Source organism: Ostrea edulis, chromosome 1 (genome assembly GCF_947568905.1).
Source record: "Ostrea edulis chromosome 1, xbOstEdul1.1, whole genome shotgun sequence".
Classification (NCBI taxonomy): Eukaryota; Metazoa; Mollusca; class Bivalvia; order Ostreida; family Ostreidae; genus Ostrea; species Ostrea edulis.
In genome coordinates, this window is record NC_079164.1 from 83,761,470 (window position 1) to 83,784,051 (window position 22,582).

General features: G+C 35.4%; 1 protein-coding gene across 1 annotated transcript in view; it reads right to left on the bottom strand.

Annotated features, from left to right (window-relative positions):
- Positions 1-21,626, bottom strand: part of LOC125678215 (guanylate cyclase 2G-like) — a 33,837-nt gene extending 12,211 nt beyond the window's left edge. The window contains exon 1 of the mRNA XM_056163526.1: positions 21,165-21,626. Coding sequence (XP_056019501.1) covers positions 21,165-21,481 — 317 coding nt within the window. The 5' untranslated portion in view covers positions 21,482-21,626. The remainder of the gene's footprint in view (positions 1-21,164) is intronic.
- Between the last annotated feature and the right edge of the window lie 956 nt (positions 21,627-22,582).

Below are 22,582 nucleotides of genomic sequence, written 5' to 3' on the forward strand. Positions count from 1 at the left end.
ATCTCTAAAAACGAAAAAATAGCACCAGGAAAAATATTCATTGTCATTCTTGTTCAAATATAAGAATGCGTGATATTTTGAGGAAAATTTACGCTAAATAACTATGCCTTCATCTATTGATTCAAATGACTATTATGAATGAAATAAAGTTAAATAAGGTTAACATTTAACAAATTAAACAGGCTTTTTTCAGCATAGTGTAAATTCTTTTCACACGAATGATGGACTCTAGGCGTTTTCTTAACTCTCTGATCAATCGTTGAATATGATGTTGTGGTAGAGCTTGTCACTCTTGATGCAGTACATGTACCCGTGCCAAGACATTTATGTTTGACTTGACGGTGTCCTTTGATGAACTCGGCGACCAATGATGTCTCAAATGTGCTCAATAGGGTTTAATTGTGGATTTTGAGGAGGCCATGATAGTGTCGCAACTCTGACTCTCAACACAAAATGTACTGCACGAGCACGATGTGATCTGGCAATGTCATCCGTGAATACTGGTCTTGGTCAAAGAGTGTGATTGTCAAAATGTGGTACAAAAATTGCAGCAAAAATATCGCAATGGTAATTTTGGTCAATAAGGTGGTCCTTAAGATCCAGCTTATAGTCGTAGGATACATCCCTACAGCCTAACTGATTTACCATCAAACGGAATCTTCTCTACAATATTTCGTTCAATATATGACCGGTCACACCTTCAATTCGACTTTTAAATATATCGATGACGTTTTGTCTATTAACAATGATAGCTTTCATTCATATGTCGATTTGATATATCCCTGTGAGCTCGAAATAAGGGACACCACAGAGTCGTCCACTTCTGCTTCATACTTAGATATTTTATTGAAAGTAGACATTAACAGCAAACTCAACTGTATGACAAACGGGATGATTTCAGCGTCTCCATCGTCAACTTCCCACATTTATGTAACAATATTCCATTATCACCTGCATATGGTGTTTATATATCTCAACTGATTCGATATGCAAGAGTTTGTTCTGGGTATAGTCAGTTTTTAAATCGAGGTAAGCTACTGACAAACAAGTTGATGGTACAGGGATTTGAACAGTCTCGATTGAAGTCAGCATTTCGCAAATTATATGGTCGTTATAACGATCTAGTTCGTCAATACAACCTCGCATTGGGTCAAATGCTGTCTGACGTGTTTCATACCGATTGTTAAGCCGTTCTTGGCACACTGATTTGACTGCGGATAACTCCGTTTACCTGATCAGGATATGGGGCTCACGGCGGGTGTGACCGGTCAACAGGGGATGCTTACTCCTCCTAGGCACCTGATCCCACCTCTGGTGTGTCCAGGGGTCCGTGTTTGCCCAACTATCTATTTTGCATTGCTTGTAGGAGTTATGAGATTGATCACTGTTCGTTATCTTCACCTTGCATGCAGTTCTAGGTTACCGCCATATATGCATTCGTCAGTCTGCGATATGTTATTTGTAGCAAAAAGCTACTCTCGTCCGACCAATGGACTTCCCTCTAGGGAGTTAGGTTCCAACGTTGGCGACCTTGAAGTCATTGTGTAAGTGCTGCGTTGTCGTTGGGCGTAAGTAAATGTCTCTTTATGGGTCTTCTTGCACGATAACCAAATGACTTCAGTCAATCCTGCACTGTTCTCTCTGTAAGCAAATGATGTGGCAACCGTTCCCCTTTTAAACAGAGGTATTCATAAAAAATGTTTCGACGCTGCCATTTTCAACTTCTTCTCCAGAACCACTTCTACTTGGAACAAAGAATACTTGCATAAATGGAATTCACGTTTGACAATGAAGAGCCATTCTTTCCAAGGGGAGATAATTGACAAAGAATGAAAGCATGGTGAAATGTTTTAGTTTAAAATAAATCTCAATAGCAACATCTAAAATAGCTAAAATTTGGAAAAAAATGTTTATATATTAAAACTTCTAGTTATTTACAACCTCATATGATCACTGGGGATTTAAAGTTTTACAATGTAATTTAAAAATCTCCATAACAACAAAGCTACAATTGATCAACTTGTCTACTATATTACCGTAGTGTAGATATAATGTGTCCAGTGTATATATAATGTGTCCAGTGTAGATATAATGTGTCCAGTGTAGATATAATGTGTCCAGATTATGACGTCAGGGGACAGGGACGGACCAGATTGAAGTTTACATAAGTATAAGAAAACAATATCTTGTTCTCAAAAAATCACCAATGTAATATTTCACTTAGCCTCGTGTATGTAGTGCATGTAGTGTAACGTCAAGTTTGTAAATTGTACAGAATGTATATATATGAAAAGTGAAGATAACGAACAGTGATCAATTTCATAAATCCCATAAGCAATGCAAAATAGATAGTTGAGCAAACACGGACCCCTGGACATACCAGAGGTGGGATCAGGTTCCTAGGAGGAGTAAGCATATATTATATATACGTTTAAAATTTGGTGTTTTTTATATTCTCAAGAACCACAGTTAGCTGGAAGCATCCTCATGTAGTGTACATTCAGTTATTTAACATCATGCTCCTGAAGCCAAGCTAGGGCAATAGTAAGGGGTGGTTAGAACCATCATTATCAACGTGTATGTACATGCATCAGCAGGTGACTTGGGTTAGCATCGTGGACAATGGGTGTCTTGCAGTTTATTTGGATTCTAGATTGTTGAACGCAAACAGCATCAGATTATATATAATCAATTATTTCCCCATTTTTTACAGCAACTTCAGATTATGTCCGATGTAGACATTACTCCCTTTTAACGTAAAACTGCATTGGTCAATATTGAATATCTTTTACGGCTTTTATAGACATAATGGACTCTGTTGTGGGATTTGGTTTACAGTTCACAATGACTATTTATCTACAATAACTTGCAGACAAGAAATCGTGTACTGCTATTATTTCATTAGAAGTTCGTATACTTGAAATTTAAGTGCTCTGCACTTTCATACTTTTATATGCAATGCTTTTAAAAATATTAGAAAATACGGAGAAATAATTCAAAAAGAGATACGAAAATACATGCATCAATGCCGAATGAACTTTTCATCATTAAAGGTAATACACGAAAGATTTACTGAGCGATTATATTAAAGTAAAGAACAAGGTACGGTTGTAGCGTAAATAGGCAGTTATTTTCGAAACTTAATCATGATGTCTAAAATTCAAAGTGTTTCTGGTCGATCAAGGGTGGTATGCAAAGAATTGTTTAATTATGTAATTTTAATGAAATATATTCCTATTTAAGACTGACAGGACTCGTTATATGTTTATTAGTTTTATAAATGAGACAGTTTTACTAAACAAAATGCAACCACCTGAACTGCAAGGAAACACAAATATGAGTATTGGAGAATAGAATAACTCATACAAAACTTGAAATTCTTTCAATCGATCATGTCGATGAGGTAATAAATAATTATTACATCTTTAAGATCATAGGATACTCAAGATTTTGAATGCATCAAATGAAGTAAGATTTTGCTGTGTTTACGTGGGGTTTTCTGTCATTTGATCAAGCAACAATGTAAATCGATCATTAATACACGAAATGCACCAATAAAAAGACGTTCTGAAGAATTTCAATGTTGGGATAATGTTTTTCCATTTTAATTCATTCTTTATTTCCTTCTTTTGGAGATTATTGAAACAAAGCAATTAATACAGTATATTTACATTGATACAATAATGAATGTGTATAAAGTTATGATGTTTGTACAATATACATACATGTATACTTTAACAATGTAGAGTGTTTACATGTACTTTACATGACTTGTTTATCAGAAACATTGGCCATAACAAACGAATGAACTCTTTTGGATAAGACACGTGGTCATGGGTACCCCTTAAAACAGATATGTAAAAATCGTATTTGCTTCATATTCAACTAAAAGTTGAAAATATATATCGATCATTAGAAGTAACAAGACAAGATGTGTAGGAACATATTTTATAAACAGTTTGGAACAAATAACGCTCTGCTCGATATCTTGTTTTGGTACAAGAGTTAAAAAATTAGCGATGAAGCCAACTAATTTCATTTCTGTAGATGATAGTGGATGTGTCCAAAGCGGTGCCAAATGTACAGCTGACTGAAGAAACTTGAAATCCGTAAAATCGGAAGTAGTGTTGATTATATCTTTCCATGCTGTATTGTAATAGCAATTGGCAGGTTCTTTAATAATATTCTTCCAAACTAATATTATTGATATATGTTTTATATTCCTCTAAGGAATATTTTCGTATATGTTTTATATTCCTTTAAGGAATATTTTCGTATGAGTAAATATTCTCGGGCGGGACGTTAAAATATACAACCAATCAATCGAATAATACAACCGATGTCACAGACGAATCCAAATTTTGTCCTTTGGTTGTCATTAAGGTACTTGAACAGACGTGTGGTAAAGACTTGTTTCGGGAGGAGATTAGTTTCCGTGTTGCATAGTTTTCTTAAATAATAAAATTTTCTTTCATCTATTTCCGATTGTATTGGCTGTATACCAAATATGCTTTCACACATAGTTGACCTTGTTGATTTGTAGAAGTTTTCAATGTCTTAACAATAAAATGTTGAAACCGGTTTAAAATGGTCCAGTCTTTTGTTTTCAAACTTTGTGGCAAATATGGGTATTTAGCAATATCAAAACATTTACAAATTGTTTTTACAAAATTTTATTTTTTAAAATGAGGTGTCCTACATGTATGTCTTTAAATTCAATTGTAAAGTCAAACAATTTCTTTTTGATATGGTTAGTTTAATTTATGCCACCTGCCGATGAAAACAAAACCAACACTTTTATGAATTTAATTGTCATTTAAATATCCGTCTATAACACGTCTCTGAAAATACAAATACACCATTACCAATCCAACTTTACAATAGAATGCTGAACGTACCTCCAACACGAAAGAGCTAACATCTCGGTAATAACGTATTGAACCTATGCTGTGAGAGACCATTAAAGACCAACCATACCCTGAGGATGTAGGGCTTTTAAGGTTGTATAATATATGAAAAGGTGAAGATAACTAACAGGGATCAATACCATAACTCCTGTAAGGGAGTTTGGCAAACAGGGATACACCAGAGGTGAGATCATCACTACATGTAAAACCCAACACTCAACATCCAAAGTTTCGGACCTGAAAATAGATATGAGGTCAAATAAATAAGGATATACAAAGCACTAAAATGGCCATCAACAACACTAACAATATGAAACTGTCAAATTTTCGGGACGACCTCTCCCTTCTTCAGGACAATAGAATATTTGCATAGAAATGAAAGCTAAATAAACAGAATAAAAATGCAAACTCGTACTAATACTCAACTATGAAGGCTGAGAGAGAGAAAAAAAACCAACGTCTACATACTGAAATTATCAAGTGTTAAATGGAGCAATATTAAATTTAAAAAAATCATCATGCAACGCTCGTTCAGAACAGACGGGATTTTATTTCTCCACGTTACGGTGAGATCATTATCAATCAATTAATTTAATAACATTTCTATCCGTTCAGCGATACATACTAGTGTTATCTTATTGACAACATTCACGAGAATCGGGACTTATTGGACGCCAGCTTTAAAAAAACCAAACATGTTGAGGCTTTCCATCCTAAGCAAATATATTCATACCTAATTCGTAAAATTAATAGATTTTGTCACGAAGAGGCAAATATCTTTCCAGAAGAAATTACAAATTCACAAGTAAAACCATTTGTCATCTTTCAAAACTATGCTTACTTTATGTTTAGTTATAGTCCCTCCAGGCTAGCTGATTCTTCTTTTTTGTGGTTAATTCATGAACATCATATATTGTTTTCAGTTTTCGTATACATGTATATGCGTTACTTAGATTGATTGTAAATTGTTTAATGTCCCTTTGGAGAATATTTCACTCATATGAAGACGTCACCATTGCCAGTGAAGGGCTGCAAAATTTAGGCCTATGCTCGGCCTTTGAGCAGGGATGGTTCTTTATCCTGCCATGCCTGCTGTGTCACGGGGCCTCGGTTTTTGCGGTCTCATCTGAAGGACCGCGCCCCATTTAGTCGCTTCTTGCGGCAAGCAAGGGATACTGAGGATCTATTCTAACCCCAGATTCCCACGAGATCGCTACTTCGATACTTTCCATATTCAGGAATACGTTATAAAAAGTCTATATTTTTTATTTATATTCGTATATCATATAGTAATGGTGTGAAGCTTTAAAGATTTTCGATGTCAAGAACAATACAACCTCTCATAATCCTAACGACCGTTCCTTCCTATCCGTAGTCACATTTCAATCTAGTCTTACGATCTCCTGTGCAGCACAGTGTGCCATGTTGATTGGACATGAGTAGGCCTGTACGCGGGTATGTTAAGGCAGGTTATACTCCCATGGGCGGACCTACGTTCTTCACTTGCACGACAGACTAGTGCTGATATATTTTCTACAAGCCAGTGGTCTGTAGGAGTCGGTCTAGTGAGTTTTGATGAAGACTGCTACATTGTATATCCATAAATTTGTTACAGGAATATTCATCCTTCGTCAGTATCAATGTTTTCTCTTAATTCCCTCGAAATATAGGTACATGTTCTAGATCGTTTGAGGCTCATTTTTACCAGAACCCAAACCGGCATATAAACGGCGAGATTAAAATACTGGTTTAGAGATAAATGTTCTTGATGTTGTCTTTAAACAGAGACATGTAAATGTGAGGGACTGCTGACTCTCAGTGGCGGGAAAATATGGTAGTAATCAAGCAGTACCCTCATCAGGATGTATAGAAAGCGGCAAGGAAAACTTCCGGTAATATAAATATGCACAGCGATATTGATTGGGTCGGTATCAAATAAACTTTCAATAGCAATATAGTGTTGACAAAATTTTAATTAACTGAAGAAGTGCCGAACAGGAGGAAATACATCTACCTATGTTGAAAATTTCATAGATCATAAACAAAAGGAAGTTGGGCATTATTGTGTATGACAAATAGGTCTTACGTACCACGTGTATTAGCTGAGTATGAGTAGATATTAAAAAAAACTGTTCTATTAAAATTATGGCAAAAGGGTGAAAATAACGAACAGTGATAAATCTTATAAATCCTATAGAGAATACAAAATTAAGAGTAGCAAGCACGGACCCCTGGGCATACCAGAGGTAAAACCTTAGTACAGGGGCCCCCAATATAAATATTTCCAGAACATATGGGAGTTCTTGGCATTGTAGGAAGTTCTGGACACGAAAGAGTGGCCTCCCCTGAAAATCTTTGATTAATTGTATATTGTTAAAAGTCCCGCTCGATATTTTTCTCTCATATGGAGACGTCACCATTGCTGGTGAAGGGCTGCAAAATTTAGGACTATGTTCGGTGCTTACGGCCTTTTAGCAGGGAGGGATCTTTATCGTGACACACCTGCTGTAACACGGGGCCTCGGATTTTGCGGTCTCATCAGAAGGACCGCCCCATTTAGTCGCCTTTTACGACAAGCAAGGGGTACTGAGGAAGTCTTCTAATCCGGATCCCCACGTGACGATGACAGAGAAAACTCAACCAGGATACTATACTTACGGTGACAAAGGATTATGAAAGGATGTACATGTAAATGTGCGCTTGACAGCAAATGATTATTGTCATCTTGATTAATCAAAGACTTTTAAATAGATCTCAATGTATCGTTACCGATAATGATAGTCTGACATATAGCAAATTGAAATCTATAGTTATTTACAAGATGGGAGTGCAGAAGTAACTAATCAATGGGTTTAAGATTAAGGTTCTGTACAATGTGATATTGATCTTATTTGCTTTATGAAGAATACCTCAATGCTACATGGGGATTATTACACAAAAATTTAAGGATATCTCTGAAAATTTCTTTATGCTATTGTACAATCTTCATTGCACTACAAAGTTTGTTGTGGGGTTTATTTCCAACAAACGATTTTTATTTCATTGATAGGCGCGCTTATATAGGGATGGGGGTCCGAACTCCCCAACTTTGTCAGAAAATAAATATGTTTGTTTATTTTTATGTACAGTGTACTTCCAGTTCTAAAATACTAAATTATGTTAATCTTGAGAATTTATTGGGAAAATTGCATGTGGTGACCATGCAACCACCATATAACGTCACATTCTTCCCCAGGAAAAGATTTCATGTGTGTGTGTGTGTGTGTGTATGCCTTCCTGCGCTAGCATTATCATTATCAGACCATGCTATATTGAACATCACATACACTAAACTGACTTTCAATATGAAGAGCTCCCTGGATAGGATATGTGTGCAAGACATGTATTATACGCTCGATTGAAGTCAGCATTTCGCAAATTCTATGGTCGTTATAACAATCTAGTTCGTCAATACACTGTACAACCTATCATTGGGTCAAATGCTGTCTGACGTGTTTCATACCGATTGTTAGACCATTCTTTGCACACTGATTTTGACTACGGATAACTCCGTTTACCTGATCAGGATATAGGGCTCACGGCGGGTGTGACCGGTCGACAGGGAATGCTTACTCCTCCTAGGCGCCTGATCCCACCTCTGGTGTATCCGGGGGTCCGTGTTTGCCCAACTATCTATTTTGTATTGCTTATAGGAGTTATGAGATTGATCACTGTTCGTTATCTTCGCCTTTCACGCTATTATACGCTATACCGTCATCACATCTTGTGTGCAAGACATGTATTATACGCTATATCGTCATCACATCCTGTGTGCAAGACATGTATTATACGCTATATCGTCATCACATCCTGTGTGCAAGACATGTATTATACGCTATATCGTCATCAAATCCTGTTAACACCACACTTTAATGAGAAGGTGACTATGTATAAAGTACTGGAGAGGACATTGGATCTTTCATATGATTAACATGTGGTCCAGATACAGTGTCCGTTCTTATCCAGAATGAAAAGACAACTGATATCGTAGACAGTGAAGTTTCATAGGATAACAATATTTGGTGTTACAGTGTATGGGTGCAATTATACATTGTAACAGGTAATGGAGGAATGTTCAACTCCATATGAGTGAAAATTTTTCGACAGGGACGTTAAATAATATTTCATCAACTCTGAGGAAATTCGAGAGGTGTCATCCATTTTGAATGTCAAGGAGTATACATCTGCAGGCGGGAGTCCATTTTAGAACACCTTGTGTGAAAGGTGCATGCTGTCACTGATGAAAGGTGAAGATAACGAACAGTGATCGATCTCATATAACTCCCATAAAATATACAAAATACATGTAGATAGTTGGGCAAGCACGAACCCCTGGACACACCAGAGGTGGGATCAGGTGCTTAGGAGGAGTAAGCATCTCCTGTTGACCGGTCACACCCACCGTGATCCCTATAATGCTAACAAAAATAGAACATTTCAACAGTGATGTGATTGAGTAGAGTAGCGCAGTGGACCTGTGTTGCGCTGATATATACCCAGAGTTCTGTGAATCGGATCCACGCATAATCCGCCTCCATTGTTAGACCACACTTTATGGGAATAGAGTACCAATTGATTTCCTATAGACGTCAATACTAACTTTTGGTCCTCTTACTAATTTTAAACTATATGTGTTTTAAGCAAATGGCCACCAATATTTGAAAGTTTATTTAAAAGCTAATAAAAATCGACAAAAATTATATAAGGTCCTATTGCTTTTATAGGTCATTGCAATTTTTTTTACAACACATACGATCTACAGTAAAGCACACCCTTCATTCCAAACACACCCCTACCATTATCAATAAGTCGATTTTGTGCGATAATTTTTCATCCCGGCAATTGATTAAAACTACATGATAGTTCTCTCAATTCCAATTAATTTTACTTTTGATTTTAGCCGAACCCACAACACCTAGACTGTTATATCTCTGCTCAGTCTTGGGGTAAACTGAGCCCTGACTACGCATCCGCGGGTTTGGTACTTCCATTAATATATTCGGCATACACTAAAACTTACAGTATGGAGGAGTTCCCTATAACTAACAATGACCAGGCGCGTAGCCAGAAAGAAAATGAGGTGTATGTAAAGTATGACAAGGTGTCTGGGATTGCTATGGTGAGGGCCAAGGGGGTCTTGGGTTTTACCAATAGAATCATCTAATTTTGTCAATTTCTACCCCTCCCCCAATATACAAAATTATTTTAAAAAGTTTTGTTATGCCAACTCACCGTGTGTACCTGAACTGACTTTACATTCGTTTTTTGTTGTTGTTTTCGACTGGTATACATGGTAAATGCTACTGATAGCAAAGAATATCCTAATCAGTCTTCTAAGTGTACATATATGATGTACATTGAAGTGATAATCGATTTGAAATTCAAAAGGAACTTTAAATTTGATTGAATGAACATTATGATGCTGATTGAATATATAATGCAGTTATTTTTGAGTTACAAATATTTTAACGCCTCTCTCTCTCACTCATGATGTGTACGCAGTTGCGTACTTGCGTATAGGCAGCTATTAATGAATTACCGATTGAAACTTGATGAGGTGTCTGAGGACTATCTGCAACAATTCCTTGTGCAATTAACCGTTAAGCTACATGTAGTTTACTTATATAGCAATGTTTTTACGATGAAAGCACACTCACCGATAGGAGATGTGCTCATACGGGACATTATTGCAGTTCAGCGAATACAAAGGATTTTACATTGAAGATGTATGTAAAAATTCATTTAAATCATTGTAATTTTACATGGAAGTTATATCCATGTTTGAACATATAAAAGAACGCATAGTTACGCGTAGCTTCAAAGTCATATAAATCGACAAGTGTATATTTTTTCCTGTATATGTTGCACAGCAATGGGCTAGAAAGTATTGCGAACGATTAATTGAGAGACTCAAAATAACTTCTTTGTCAATATTGATAATGTACACAAACTAATGGATCCAATTTACATGCTGAATATTTGATGATACATAAATCAAGACGCTTATTACTCTGTATCGGTTACAACATAACAGAATATTTTATTACTGGGAAAGAAATGTAACATATCGAAGTTTTTGAACCAAATTAGGGCTCGGTGTGCTTTGACAAGATCTGATAGTAACCCTAGATGTTATGAGATCGAGGCTGTCGTCTTACGATGAATGGACCCTGTCTCGTTTTTATTAAGTGTTAAATACATGTACATTGTAATCCCTCTTAAAAAGTATATGTAATTCATCCATCAATATAATTGAGTTTTCTGGAACTTTAATGTAAACAAATCTTTGTATCACAGAAGTTCTGTACTCTCTAAAGGAGGTAGGATGGAAAAGCTCTGCTACATTGATGAAACTATAAAATCTCCACCGCCATTTATAAACTAATCGTGTTGATTGCAGTCATTATTTGGTCTACCTGAGCAGTATATGTCGATTGCGTCTAGTTAGAAAAAACCGTGTCATTATCAATGTGAAGTATGGACATTCTATGTAGGGGAGCACATTTGATTGATTTTCTTAATGAAAGTACAGATTTTTCTAAGTTTACAATCATTAAAGTGTTTTCAGTAAAACAGACAGTAATAGAATTGTCCATTCCACTATGATGAAGGTAGGTGTTGATTGTAATGGGAAATATGCCTCTACATTTGTAAATGTTCGTAGTAGCAATTTACACTACAGTATTTTACATTGTAACAAATGTTATTGTAACCGATACTGGTCGTCAATACCCCATTCCACTTGAGATTTGATTTCAATTTTTATTTTAAAAAGAAACTTCGGCACGTTTCTGTCCCACTGAAGTACAAGAGAATGTAAAGAAAAGACCTAGCCAGAGGGAGCAATAATAATTATATATAATCATTTCCATGTAATCATTTTCATGTGGATTAACATCTGTGACTGATAGATTTTCGTTTCTTTTATAGGGAAATAAATTATTAATGGTGAAATGATAAGAATATGGAAATATTTTAGCCATAAATATTTTTCAACTTGGATGCAGTTTCACGGCCATATTGTAGCCATCTATAGAATGTACAAAACATTTAATCACAACAAGTTACAATTCCATCATAAGTAAAACATGGATGAAACCCTGGCTTTCTTAACCCTTTTGCTAAAATGTTCATTTGGTCAAAGAATACTATTTTGCATTTTTGGCGCCATCTTCTCACTGCATATAATGTATATATATACCCATCCTTATTTGTGTTTTGTAAAATCCCCGGTCAACTATTTCTAGTGATTAGTGTAGATCCACTTTATTCAATTTACAGATTTTATGAATTTGTTTACTCGTCATTTATTTTTCAGTCAATAAATGTCATTTCCGTACCTTTACTGGATTCCTAAACTTCATAAAAACCCTTACACAGAAAGATACATTGCTGGGTCAAGTTCGTATTCTATCATTGAAGCCTCTATCTTTCCTTCTCACAAAAATATTAACAGCTGTGAACTTCACTGCCACTACATATGCCAGAAGTGGTGAAAATCAAATGTGGATTCTAAAAAAATCTAAAGAACGTTTAGTAAACTTGAAATTCCAAAGCTTTTCTCAAATCAACAACATCAAAACGTATGACTTTTCAACACTTTATATGACCATTCCTCACAATAAATTAAAGATTAGACTTTTTGACATCATAGACAGTTGCTTCTTTAACACAAATAGAAAACGGAAATATTCGTATCTAGTGATCAGTCATCCAAAAATTAGCTTGTTAAACACCACTCTGATTCCACGCACAAGTACTTTGAAGTTGAATTAAAAATGTCCTTGTGTTCCTCGTTGACAATAATGTTCGTAGTGGTGATCCCGTCTTCCAACAGTCTGTTGGAATTCCCATGGACACGGATTGTGCTCCTTTGTTAGTTGACCCGTTTTATATTCTTATGAAGCAGAATTTATTAAAAAACTACACGAGTAGAAAACAAGAGGTCCACAGGCCTTATCAGTCACCCGAGTACTAGTGTAAAGTATCACTACTCCGAAGGACTATGAAATCTAGAACAAAGCTCCTCTTCTGAATATCTAAGCTAAATTCTAATGTTCAGAAGCAGTATAAAACAATATGTGTTCTTGAACCTTAAATACCCTCAAACATGCATACACTGATGATTGTCTTAATATAAAACGTGTACATATTTATTAACATTAAAAGATCAGACTAATCTGGACCCATCCTAGAGTCAAAACCCTGGGTTGTGAAATTCATTTTTTACATCCTTTTCTGCTATTCCTAAGTATGCATTTAGATTTTATACACAGTATCATCAAACTTAAATAAGTCCTTCAAATCATTATAATTTTGATACTACCCTGAAACTAAACCCTTACCCCTAGGATCATGCAATTTACTATTTTGGTAAAAGGCTACCTGCTCTTTTTAAATATTCATTTATGAGTTTCAATTTAGTATCAATAGCATTAAAGACGATGTTGATTTAAGTGTTTTACACATAAACACAATATACTAAATTTGGCCTCACACTGGGGTCAAAACCCCTTTCCCCGGGGCTCATGAAATTCACAATTTTGGTAGAAGCTTCCTTGCTCATCATTACTATACACTCACTTTCTCTGCTAGATGCCCGGGAGTAAAAAAGATTTTTAAAGAAATACATCAATGTTCCAGATTTTACTCCAAAATTAAGACCCCTTAGGGGGGTTATGAAATTTACAATTGTCGGTCTCCTTCACCTACAGATGCTACATTCCAAATTTGGTCAAGATTGGCCCAATAGTTTCTGGGAAGAAGTCACAGTGACTCAGGTGACCTAAAAAGCTCTTGCCGTGGCCTTCAATGCGACATTTAAATATGACGATTTTTTATCTAATGACAATAATAGTTTTCATTCATATGTTGATTCGATGTGTCCCTGTGAACTCAAAATTGAAAAATAAAACACCACAGAGTCGTCCACTTCTACTTCATAATTAGATATTTTATTGAAAATAGATATTAACGGCAAATTAACAATTCAACATTATGATAAACAGGATGATTTCAGCTTCTCCTTCGTTAACTTCAGAAACAATATTCCATTATCACCACGTCTCCATATGACTGGAAAATTCTCGAGAGGGACGTTAAAAATATTTAATCAATCAATTCATTATCACCTGCATAGAGTGTTTCTATCTCAATACTGATTTGATACGCAAGAGTTTGTTCTGCGTATGCTTAGTTTTTAAATCCAGGCATGCTACTGAAAAACAAGTTTATGGTGCAGGGTTTTCAAAAGTCTCAATTAAAGTAAGCATTTCGCAAATTCTATGGTCGGTATAACGATCTAGTTTGCCAATACAACCTATCATTGGTCAAATGCTGCAGGACGTGTTTTATGCCGATTGTTAGGCCGTTCTTGGTACACTGATTTTGACTACGGATAACTCCGCTTACCTGATCAAGGTATAGGGCTCACAGTGGTTGTGATTGCTTATAGAGGTTATGAGATTAATAACTGTTTATCTTCACCCTTCAGTAGCGCAAATAATTATCTTTCCATATTTTTACAAGTCCGAAGTGGCTTCGTTAAAGGCAGGCAGTAGTAAATGGTGAATTTAGTAGTCCTGGATAATGGTAATTATAAATACAAATGTCTCAAATCTGACAATGGTGCATTTGACAAAGTTCTCAAGACAACATGTGTAAATCAACGAAGAGCATGTCCGACATTACCTGTCATAGGAAGGAACCATTTAGTTCACTGAAATGAAAGGTGAAGAAAACAAACAGTGATCAATCTCACAACTCCTATAAGCAATAAAATAAAATGTAATTGAAAAAACTCTCTATTGTCTAATTTCCTAAATATCCGAATATTTTTGTTATAATTTTCATAAAGTAGAAAATACATTAGTAGAGCGGAGCCGATAAACGAATGTTTTTCTGCTCACAAAATAAAGGCAAACAGTTCATCTATATCACATCCATGTACGATACTATCATGCTGCAGAAAGATTAAATCTATAACTGTTCGAAAAACCTTCTATGCGACATTTTGATAAATCAACGACGTTTTATTTATTAATAATAATCATTTTCACTCATATGTCGATTCGATATATCCCTGTGAACTTGAGATAAAAGACACCACGGAGTCCTCCACATCTGCTTCGTACTTAGATATCTTAATGAAAATAGATATCAACGGCAAACTAACAATTCAACTTTATGACAAACGGGATGATTTCAGCTTCTCCATTGTCAACTTCCGATATTTATGTAGCAATATTCCATTATCACCTGCATATGGTGTTTATATCTCTCAACTGATTCGATAAGCAAGAGCTTGTTCTGCGTACGGTCAGTTTTCAAATCGAGGCAAGCTACTGAAAACAAATTGATGTTACAATGGTTTCAACAGTCTCATTTAAAATCTGTCATTTCGCAAATTCTATGACCGTTATAATGATCTAGTTTGCCAATATAAGCTATCACTGGGTCAAATGCCGTCTGACGTGTTTCATACCGATTGTTAGGTCGTTCTGTTTTAGATTATGGGTTACTCTGTCGGCGGGTGTGACCGGTCGATAGGGGATGCTTACTCCTCCTAGGCACCTGATCCCACCTCTGGTATATCTAGGGGTCCATGCTAGCCCAACTATCTATTTTGTATTCCTTATAGGAGTTACCATGTATGATTGATCACTGTCATCTTCACTTTTCATGTAGATGGTGACGGGACAGAAATGCAATTTTGGTTGCTGTCGTTTCATATTAGGAATAGTCGAAAGTAGTTATATTACAGATTATTTACTCAGTCACGAATACGCCAAGATCGGGCTAATTCATTGTGACAAATTAGTCCGAACTTAGGTGTTGATTTCGTAGAATCCAGGAGAGAGGCATTTGATAAACTACACGTTTTAAAAGATTACGAACTTTCTTTTTATTTCCATGGAATTTTGAACTATGAAATTCATGTGACCTTTACAGATGAGAAGAATATGGATTTTTTATGGTTGCTTTAAGAAAACCCCGTGCATATATAACATAAAATTTGTAAGGAATCTCAATTCAAATAAAACAATACATATTATATTTGATTTACAAAAATAGAGTCTTGACTCGTGCATTGATTTGAAGATAAAAACTAAGATATGTGAGGTGTATCGAATCTAATTAATTGCAAAACACGAATACCGTAATCAAGTAATTGCTGATGGGTAGAAATCGACCTCTCGACACCCATTTCCATTTATCTAATTGGTTGATGTGTTCATTTTTTTTCTTAATGGAACTGCACATCATATTACATGTAACATGTATTTACAATGCTGTTAAAACTGGGTGACAGATTATAAATATAACTGTTGAGAGAATTTCAAAATATAAAGGGGGATATGTTCTAGACAAATATATAATAATTACTGGCTGCATACAAACTGCATGAGGATGACAAGAAAGCTTGCTCTATTTCTAGTGTCATAAAGCACAGGAATACACAGGATATTACATTTGATTGACTTTATAATCTGCGGAACGAATAGATAAGGTGCAATAAGTATATCATATCATTGCAGAACCACAACTATCGTATAAGACTACAACTGCGTTAGGATAAAGTGAAATAAGTTATGCTGCACGAAGGATATGAATTATGAGTTAAGAATTAAGGTATCATTTTAAAATATTTATCGGGATATAAATACGGGTTGGTCACATGATCAAATTCCATAAAGCCCGAAGGGCTTTATGGAGAATATGATCATGTACCAGCCCGTACTTATATCCCGATATATATTTTAAAATGATACCTTATTACTTTTACATTTTTTGGTCGGTAACATTGCTGAATTGTGTTAATAACACGTTTCCATACATTTCAAATTGTTGACGTCCACAACGAAGCCTCATAGATGTTCAAAATGACGACAACACAAAACAAAGTTCCATAAAATGAAGAACTGTCTAAATTATTAAGACGCTAGAAAGCAAGTATACATGTATCAACATATACTTATACATTAACTCGGGAGTATATAATGGGAAATTCTTCCATATGTCTAATTTTAGGGGGTGGGGGGAATTATAATTTAAACGGGGGTGCGCAATGTTACACTTACAGTTGTGATGCGCTTTCACTTTTGAAAAGTGAAAGACGTTGAAGACCGAGTTTGAAAGATATTCTGTGGATATTACGGAGTTAACAGAAGACTGAGATGGAGGAACATGAAGAACAGGGGGGCAGTCGTTAGGTGTAGGCAAATAATTTATAGATAGGACAGAGGACGCAGCTCTCAGATGAATCTCCGGAAAGAACTGAACATCGAAGGTAAGGGACGGTTTGGTTTTGGATATGTAATTGTTGACAAACATGAGCTCACTTAACGTTTCTTTTGACTCGATAAATTTCTGTAATAGGTTTTTAACGACGCCTCGCTTCGATGTCCCGACATAAACTTGGAAACCGACATCAATCACCTATGGCTGCTGTGGCACGGAAGCAGTGTGGTGTGTAGGTCTTAATACACTTTGACGACTTATCGGCCATACATCCTGTGAATGATCTTTTTGCTAAAGCCTAATGTCTAGCAGTAGGTACAATTCCGCATCACCGATAACCTGGGTGAAGTTGTAGCAGACGAAATTTTAGACATACAATAGTAAAATATTGTTTACAGAAATGCTTTTATCAATTGTGGATGAAAATCCACTGCTTGGAATATAAATAAAACCGTAAATACATTTTGTGATGTTGATTTCATCTATTGATAGATTTCTGTAGTTAGTGAGAGCGATTGCTAGATGTGTATTGCCTTAGTAAAAGTAGTATCTGTTACCCACTTTTAACAAATGTTCATACGCACAGCCGTGACCTCTGTTGACCCCGTAATGAATTTATGCAGGGATAAATACGTTTGCTCGTAATAGTGTTATGTAGGAGAAAACAGTTGCAAATGTAAATATTGTTAAATAAACTACATATTTGCATGAAATAGTTTATAAACCAAAGTTGAGGAAATACAAATTTGGATATGCTAAAAAGGGGTCGTGCTCCAAATTAGCACATATAGATTTATCTATATAAGTTGATAAAACTCGGCTATTAATCAAGGGAAATCAAAGCCCTTGGTTGCAGTTTCCCATCAGGCGTTCTGACACCTTCACTAGTTTTTCTACTTTCTCATTTTGTCTTACTTCAATATGAATATTATACGTTTGATCAGTGTAGAATTATTGTTGTAGCCATTCATTTGATCTTAATGAATGGTGTATCAAAGGTGGTAAATACCTGTAGTAACCGATTGCTAATTAGTAACAGACTGAAAGATAAAAAGAAAACGTGGGTAACAGTATTATGAGAAATAAAAAAAAAATTAAAAAAGAAAAGAAATGATCTGAGATAACACCGGTTCCAGCTACTTACATTTTCAAAATATCTTGTAAAGTGCTCAAAACAAATAGTCGTTTGAGTCTTAGATTTGCCTTCAATTTACAATGAAATTGTTGAGTTGTTGAAAATTAATGATAAATATGCAATTCGTTCGTTTATCGGTATTCCCAGTAGAAGCTTAATTGCGATTAAAATTTGTGTATCCATTATTTATCTGTATTGTTGTTGGATGTTCTTGATAAACCACGCGTAATCGAACATACCAAATGAATGGTTGGTTTAAAATATGCATGTACCAATTCACATAGGATGATGGGTAAGCACCGTCACTCCCCATTTCCTTAATTGCAGTCCTCTACGCTTTGTTCATCAACAATATCGTCATATGATTGCATTGTCTAGTTACATTTGTACATTGTTTAATGAAGGTTGTGAATAAGGTTTTCTAGTCAGCTACGGAACTAAAGGTGACTGATCTAGTAATATGTGTTGGACGACCAAAGTAATGATATTTCCCGTAAAAACGGGGATCCGGGTTAGAAAAGGTTCTCGGTACCCGTTCCTTCTCGTAAGAGGCGACTAAATGGGACGGTCCATCGGACGAGACCATAACAACCGAAGCAGGTGTGGCATGTTAAAGACTGTCTGGTGTCCTGTATTTCTTTCCTAGCTTTATTCAGTAATAATATTAAGGAATAAAGTATGTTTTGCTCTGAAACCGCTTATGTTGAATGCCGCATGGTTGTGGTAAAAATTAATTTGCAGAGTTAAATTCTTCATGGTTTAATTTACATATTTTTGTGATACTTCTGTTTTGAGCAATTTTAACTTATTTGTATGCCTGTCACCATAACAATTATGAAATGGACCAACATGAAAATGTGTGATTTTATGATCCTTAGCTCAAAAGCACTAGCCAAGTGGACTGCACTCGTTTTTTGCTCAAAGCAGGCAAAACAGAACAAGTTTGAGAATAGAAAATGTCATTTATTTAGTAAATGACGAAAAGTATATACAGTACAGGGGGTCATTAAAACCAAGTAAAAATTAAGATCATATGCTGCAAATGACTAGATGACCCCCTGTTACATACATCTATAAAATTGACGTGACTAAAATTCCATACTGTGCATAGAGAGGTGACATTATCCCGGTTGGTTGTATATTGTTTAACGTCCCTATAGTGTATTACAAAACGTCAGTCTGGAGTAAAGGTGTTGATTGATATGAGATTATATGGAATTTGCAAAAATAACAATTTTTAATTATCATCAATTAGGAAAATCCAATGATTCTATAGAAATAAACCAAACATGCAAACTGCCAAGGGCAGTCTCCTTTGTTTCATTAAAATAATTTGATATGCAGGCAGTGTGATTCCACTTTGCACACACGATATTCATCTGATCCATACAAACATTAGCATCAAAGCATTCAGGAATAAATCATATAATTATTCAAATATCCAATGAATGAATTCTGATTTTGCATCTAAATGCGCATGTAATAATGAATTATCAGAACAAAGGCTGGAACTTTGCACAAGGTTTTGGGTGTCTGGTCACAACCTGTCATACAAGCCGCCGTAGTACATGTATTATCTGTAAAACGACGTCCAAATGTTTCATTACACTGAACTTAAACCATACTCATTAAGAGTTAGTTGGAAACGTTGAGCTGTTTCGAATCCATTATTTACATGTAATTAAAATACAGAGTAGTATTCTTATTCCTTTCTAATATGATAAAAAAAAAGATCGACGGACTATGAAATGACTGCATTTTTGTCGAGAGTTGCATAAAGGACTTCACTTGTATAGCAGTTTGAATTTTTGTCCAGGGAGCACACATGCAGGCAACATAATTTGAAGATTATAACGGTTTTGAATGTGGAATTAAATGCAGATAAAAACGCATAAAGTTGTTATCATTATTATTTTTTACCAGTAGTGATAACCTACTCTACAAAGTATGTACATTATGTTACTTTATGTTTACATAATTATTGCACAATGATTGCTATGTCAATAATTTTAACCTATGAATGGTTTGTATGGTTCATGACAATGCACGAGATATCACGATTAATTCTTTCTCGGCTTAGTCTTTTTGTATAATACATTTTAATTACGCGTAGTATAGCAGTAACACTATCTATCTCGTATTTCAGGACTTAGCGTTATGTAAGGGCACAGCATTCACAACCAAACTGGTTTTAAGAAATACTAAATATCTTTTAGGTGTTTTTATTGTAGGTGATGGAGACTTTTATAGATAAATTTAGGGGATCAGACATTTTGAATTATTTTGTCATTGTTTATTTTCTTTCTCCATTTCAGTGACATTTTCAGTGGATTGTTTGTGAATCTGATCCCCTTGTTAGTAGTTTGTTATCTAGTTCGTCATTTGAATAAAGGACATTTTTCATACTCAAGTTGCCTTATGTTTATATCTTAATATTGTACAGCAAAAACTAGCTTCGGTGACCTTTCTCAGCATTTTAAGACATAAATATCATTTCGTCCTAAACGACTTTAGATATATAAATACTTTAGATATATAAATCGGTTTCATTTCCTAATGTTTCAGTCGCAAAACACAGTTTGGTTTCACCTGCAATAATGTCACCCAATGTTTCAGCTTTTCAACGCTAAATCCTTGAATTCGAGAAAAATAGTGGAGTAGGGTTTCATGACCGTGAAGAAGGCTAATTAGAATATTGTCTAAGTTTGGAATTGGATTACAAAGTCTCACTAATGTAATTGATATCATAAGCAAACACTTCTCCCAACAAATGAAAACAACACCCTCCTTGCTGTAAATAAACTTATGAAGTTAGGAAAAATCAAACAAAGACAAGCACTTACCCTGCTACTGTTGGAAATTCTATCAGGTCCGGATACGCAATTTTCGTCTCATTAGACATTAAACTGTCAGAACCAGCATACTCAATATCACCATTTGCAGTGATGGCTTTCTGGCCGTTTCCGCTCCCGACAGCGTCATAATCCATGAAGAGGGAAACGTGCGACTGTCTACTGGCCTTGTAGGAGGGTATCCACGCCTTGTATACCTCGCTAGGAAAGCTTGCACCCTTACCCCGAACTTTTATCTCCGAGTTTCCAAAAGCGATCACATTGATCATAAAAATCAGGCTAATTCTCATGTCTCCCATCATGTCCATTTTCTATCATTTTGTTCACAGATAATTTTCACATGAACCAATTCCTTTCATTCGACCCCACTTCTACGTAAAAGACCTTTATAGCAGTTTAGAAGAGCGATCCAGTTTGATACAAATATATTTATTAAATCAATCGGATGTACTCACGGCGCAACACCGTATACAACACTGATTCACTAGAGGCGGTTCGATAGCTTAAATACTGTCGTGTCTTCTGGCTATTCCATCCATTATTTCAGATTTTCTGTAAGAATAACAACAGTACTTCTCATATCATTTCCCTTCCAGAATACATTACAAGAGATATATCAAGAGGTCCCCAACGTCAGTATGTGCCGAGACAAAGCATGTACATATTACACATTGTCGTCGGCGACGATATGTACATACTTTCATAGTAAATATTGTCGTACATTGGAATAAATTGTCGCCGGCCGCGATAAATTTGAAAGTGAAGGGAAATACGATAAGTATAGGCATCTCTGTAGAGTTAGGTGCTGATTTGTGTTCGATTCCAACGCTAATTTTGCAGATCACCTTTTTTGTCCATTATATTAAATGATTGCAAATTTGACTGATTCAAAATCTGTTTATTTCATACTTGTATGTTTTATACGGAAATGACTGCAAAGACATTCCTACAATAGTATAAAGATATATTGTATTTCAAGTTAACATGTTTAATATAAAATATTTTCGATTTTTAACAAACCACCATTTAGTGTCAGAAAGATGTCGCACGTAGGTTTAACAACAACAAAAGTATACGATCTGACATAATACATATAAACCACGGGCAATTGTATCGCTTGGTGTTCGAATTTACTATTAAAGAGTAAAGGCATAGAGCTATAAATATAGGGTACGCAAGTTAGCCAATGTAAAATATTAAATCAAATGATATAGCATTCTACTTTGTATTCTAATATATTTATACATAATCAATCTACATTACTACCAAAGTTCATCCCGAAATTCCGTATACTTCCCAAGATATGCAGAAACGAATTCCAAAAAATGCCTAGTATTTTTTGGTCGACTTTTAGCTAGGTTCTGCACTATACGACTAAAGAGAATGTTTGAGCATGGCAACAAGCTATT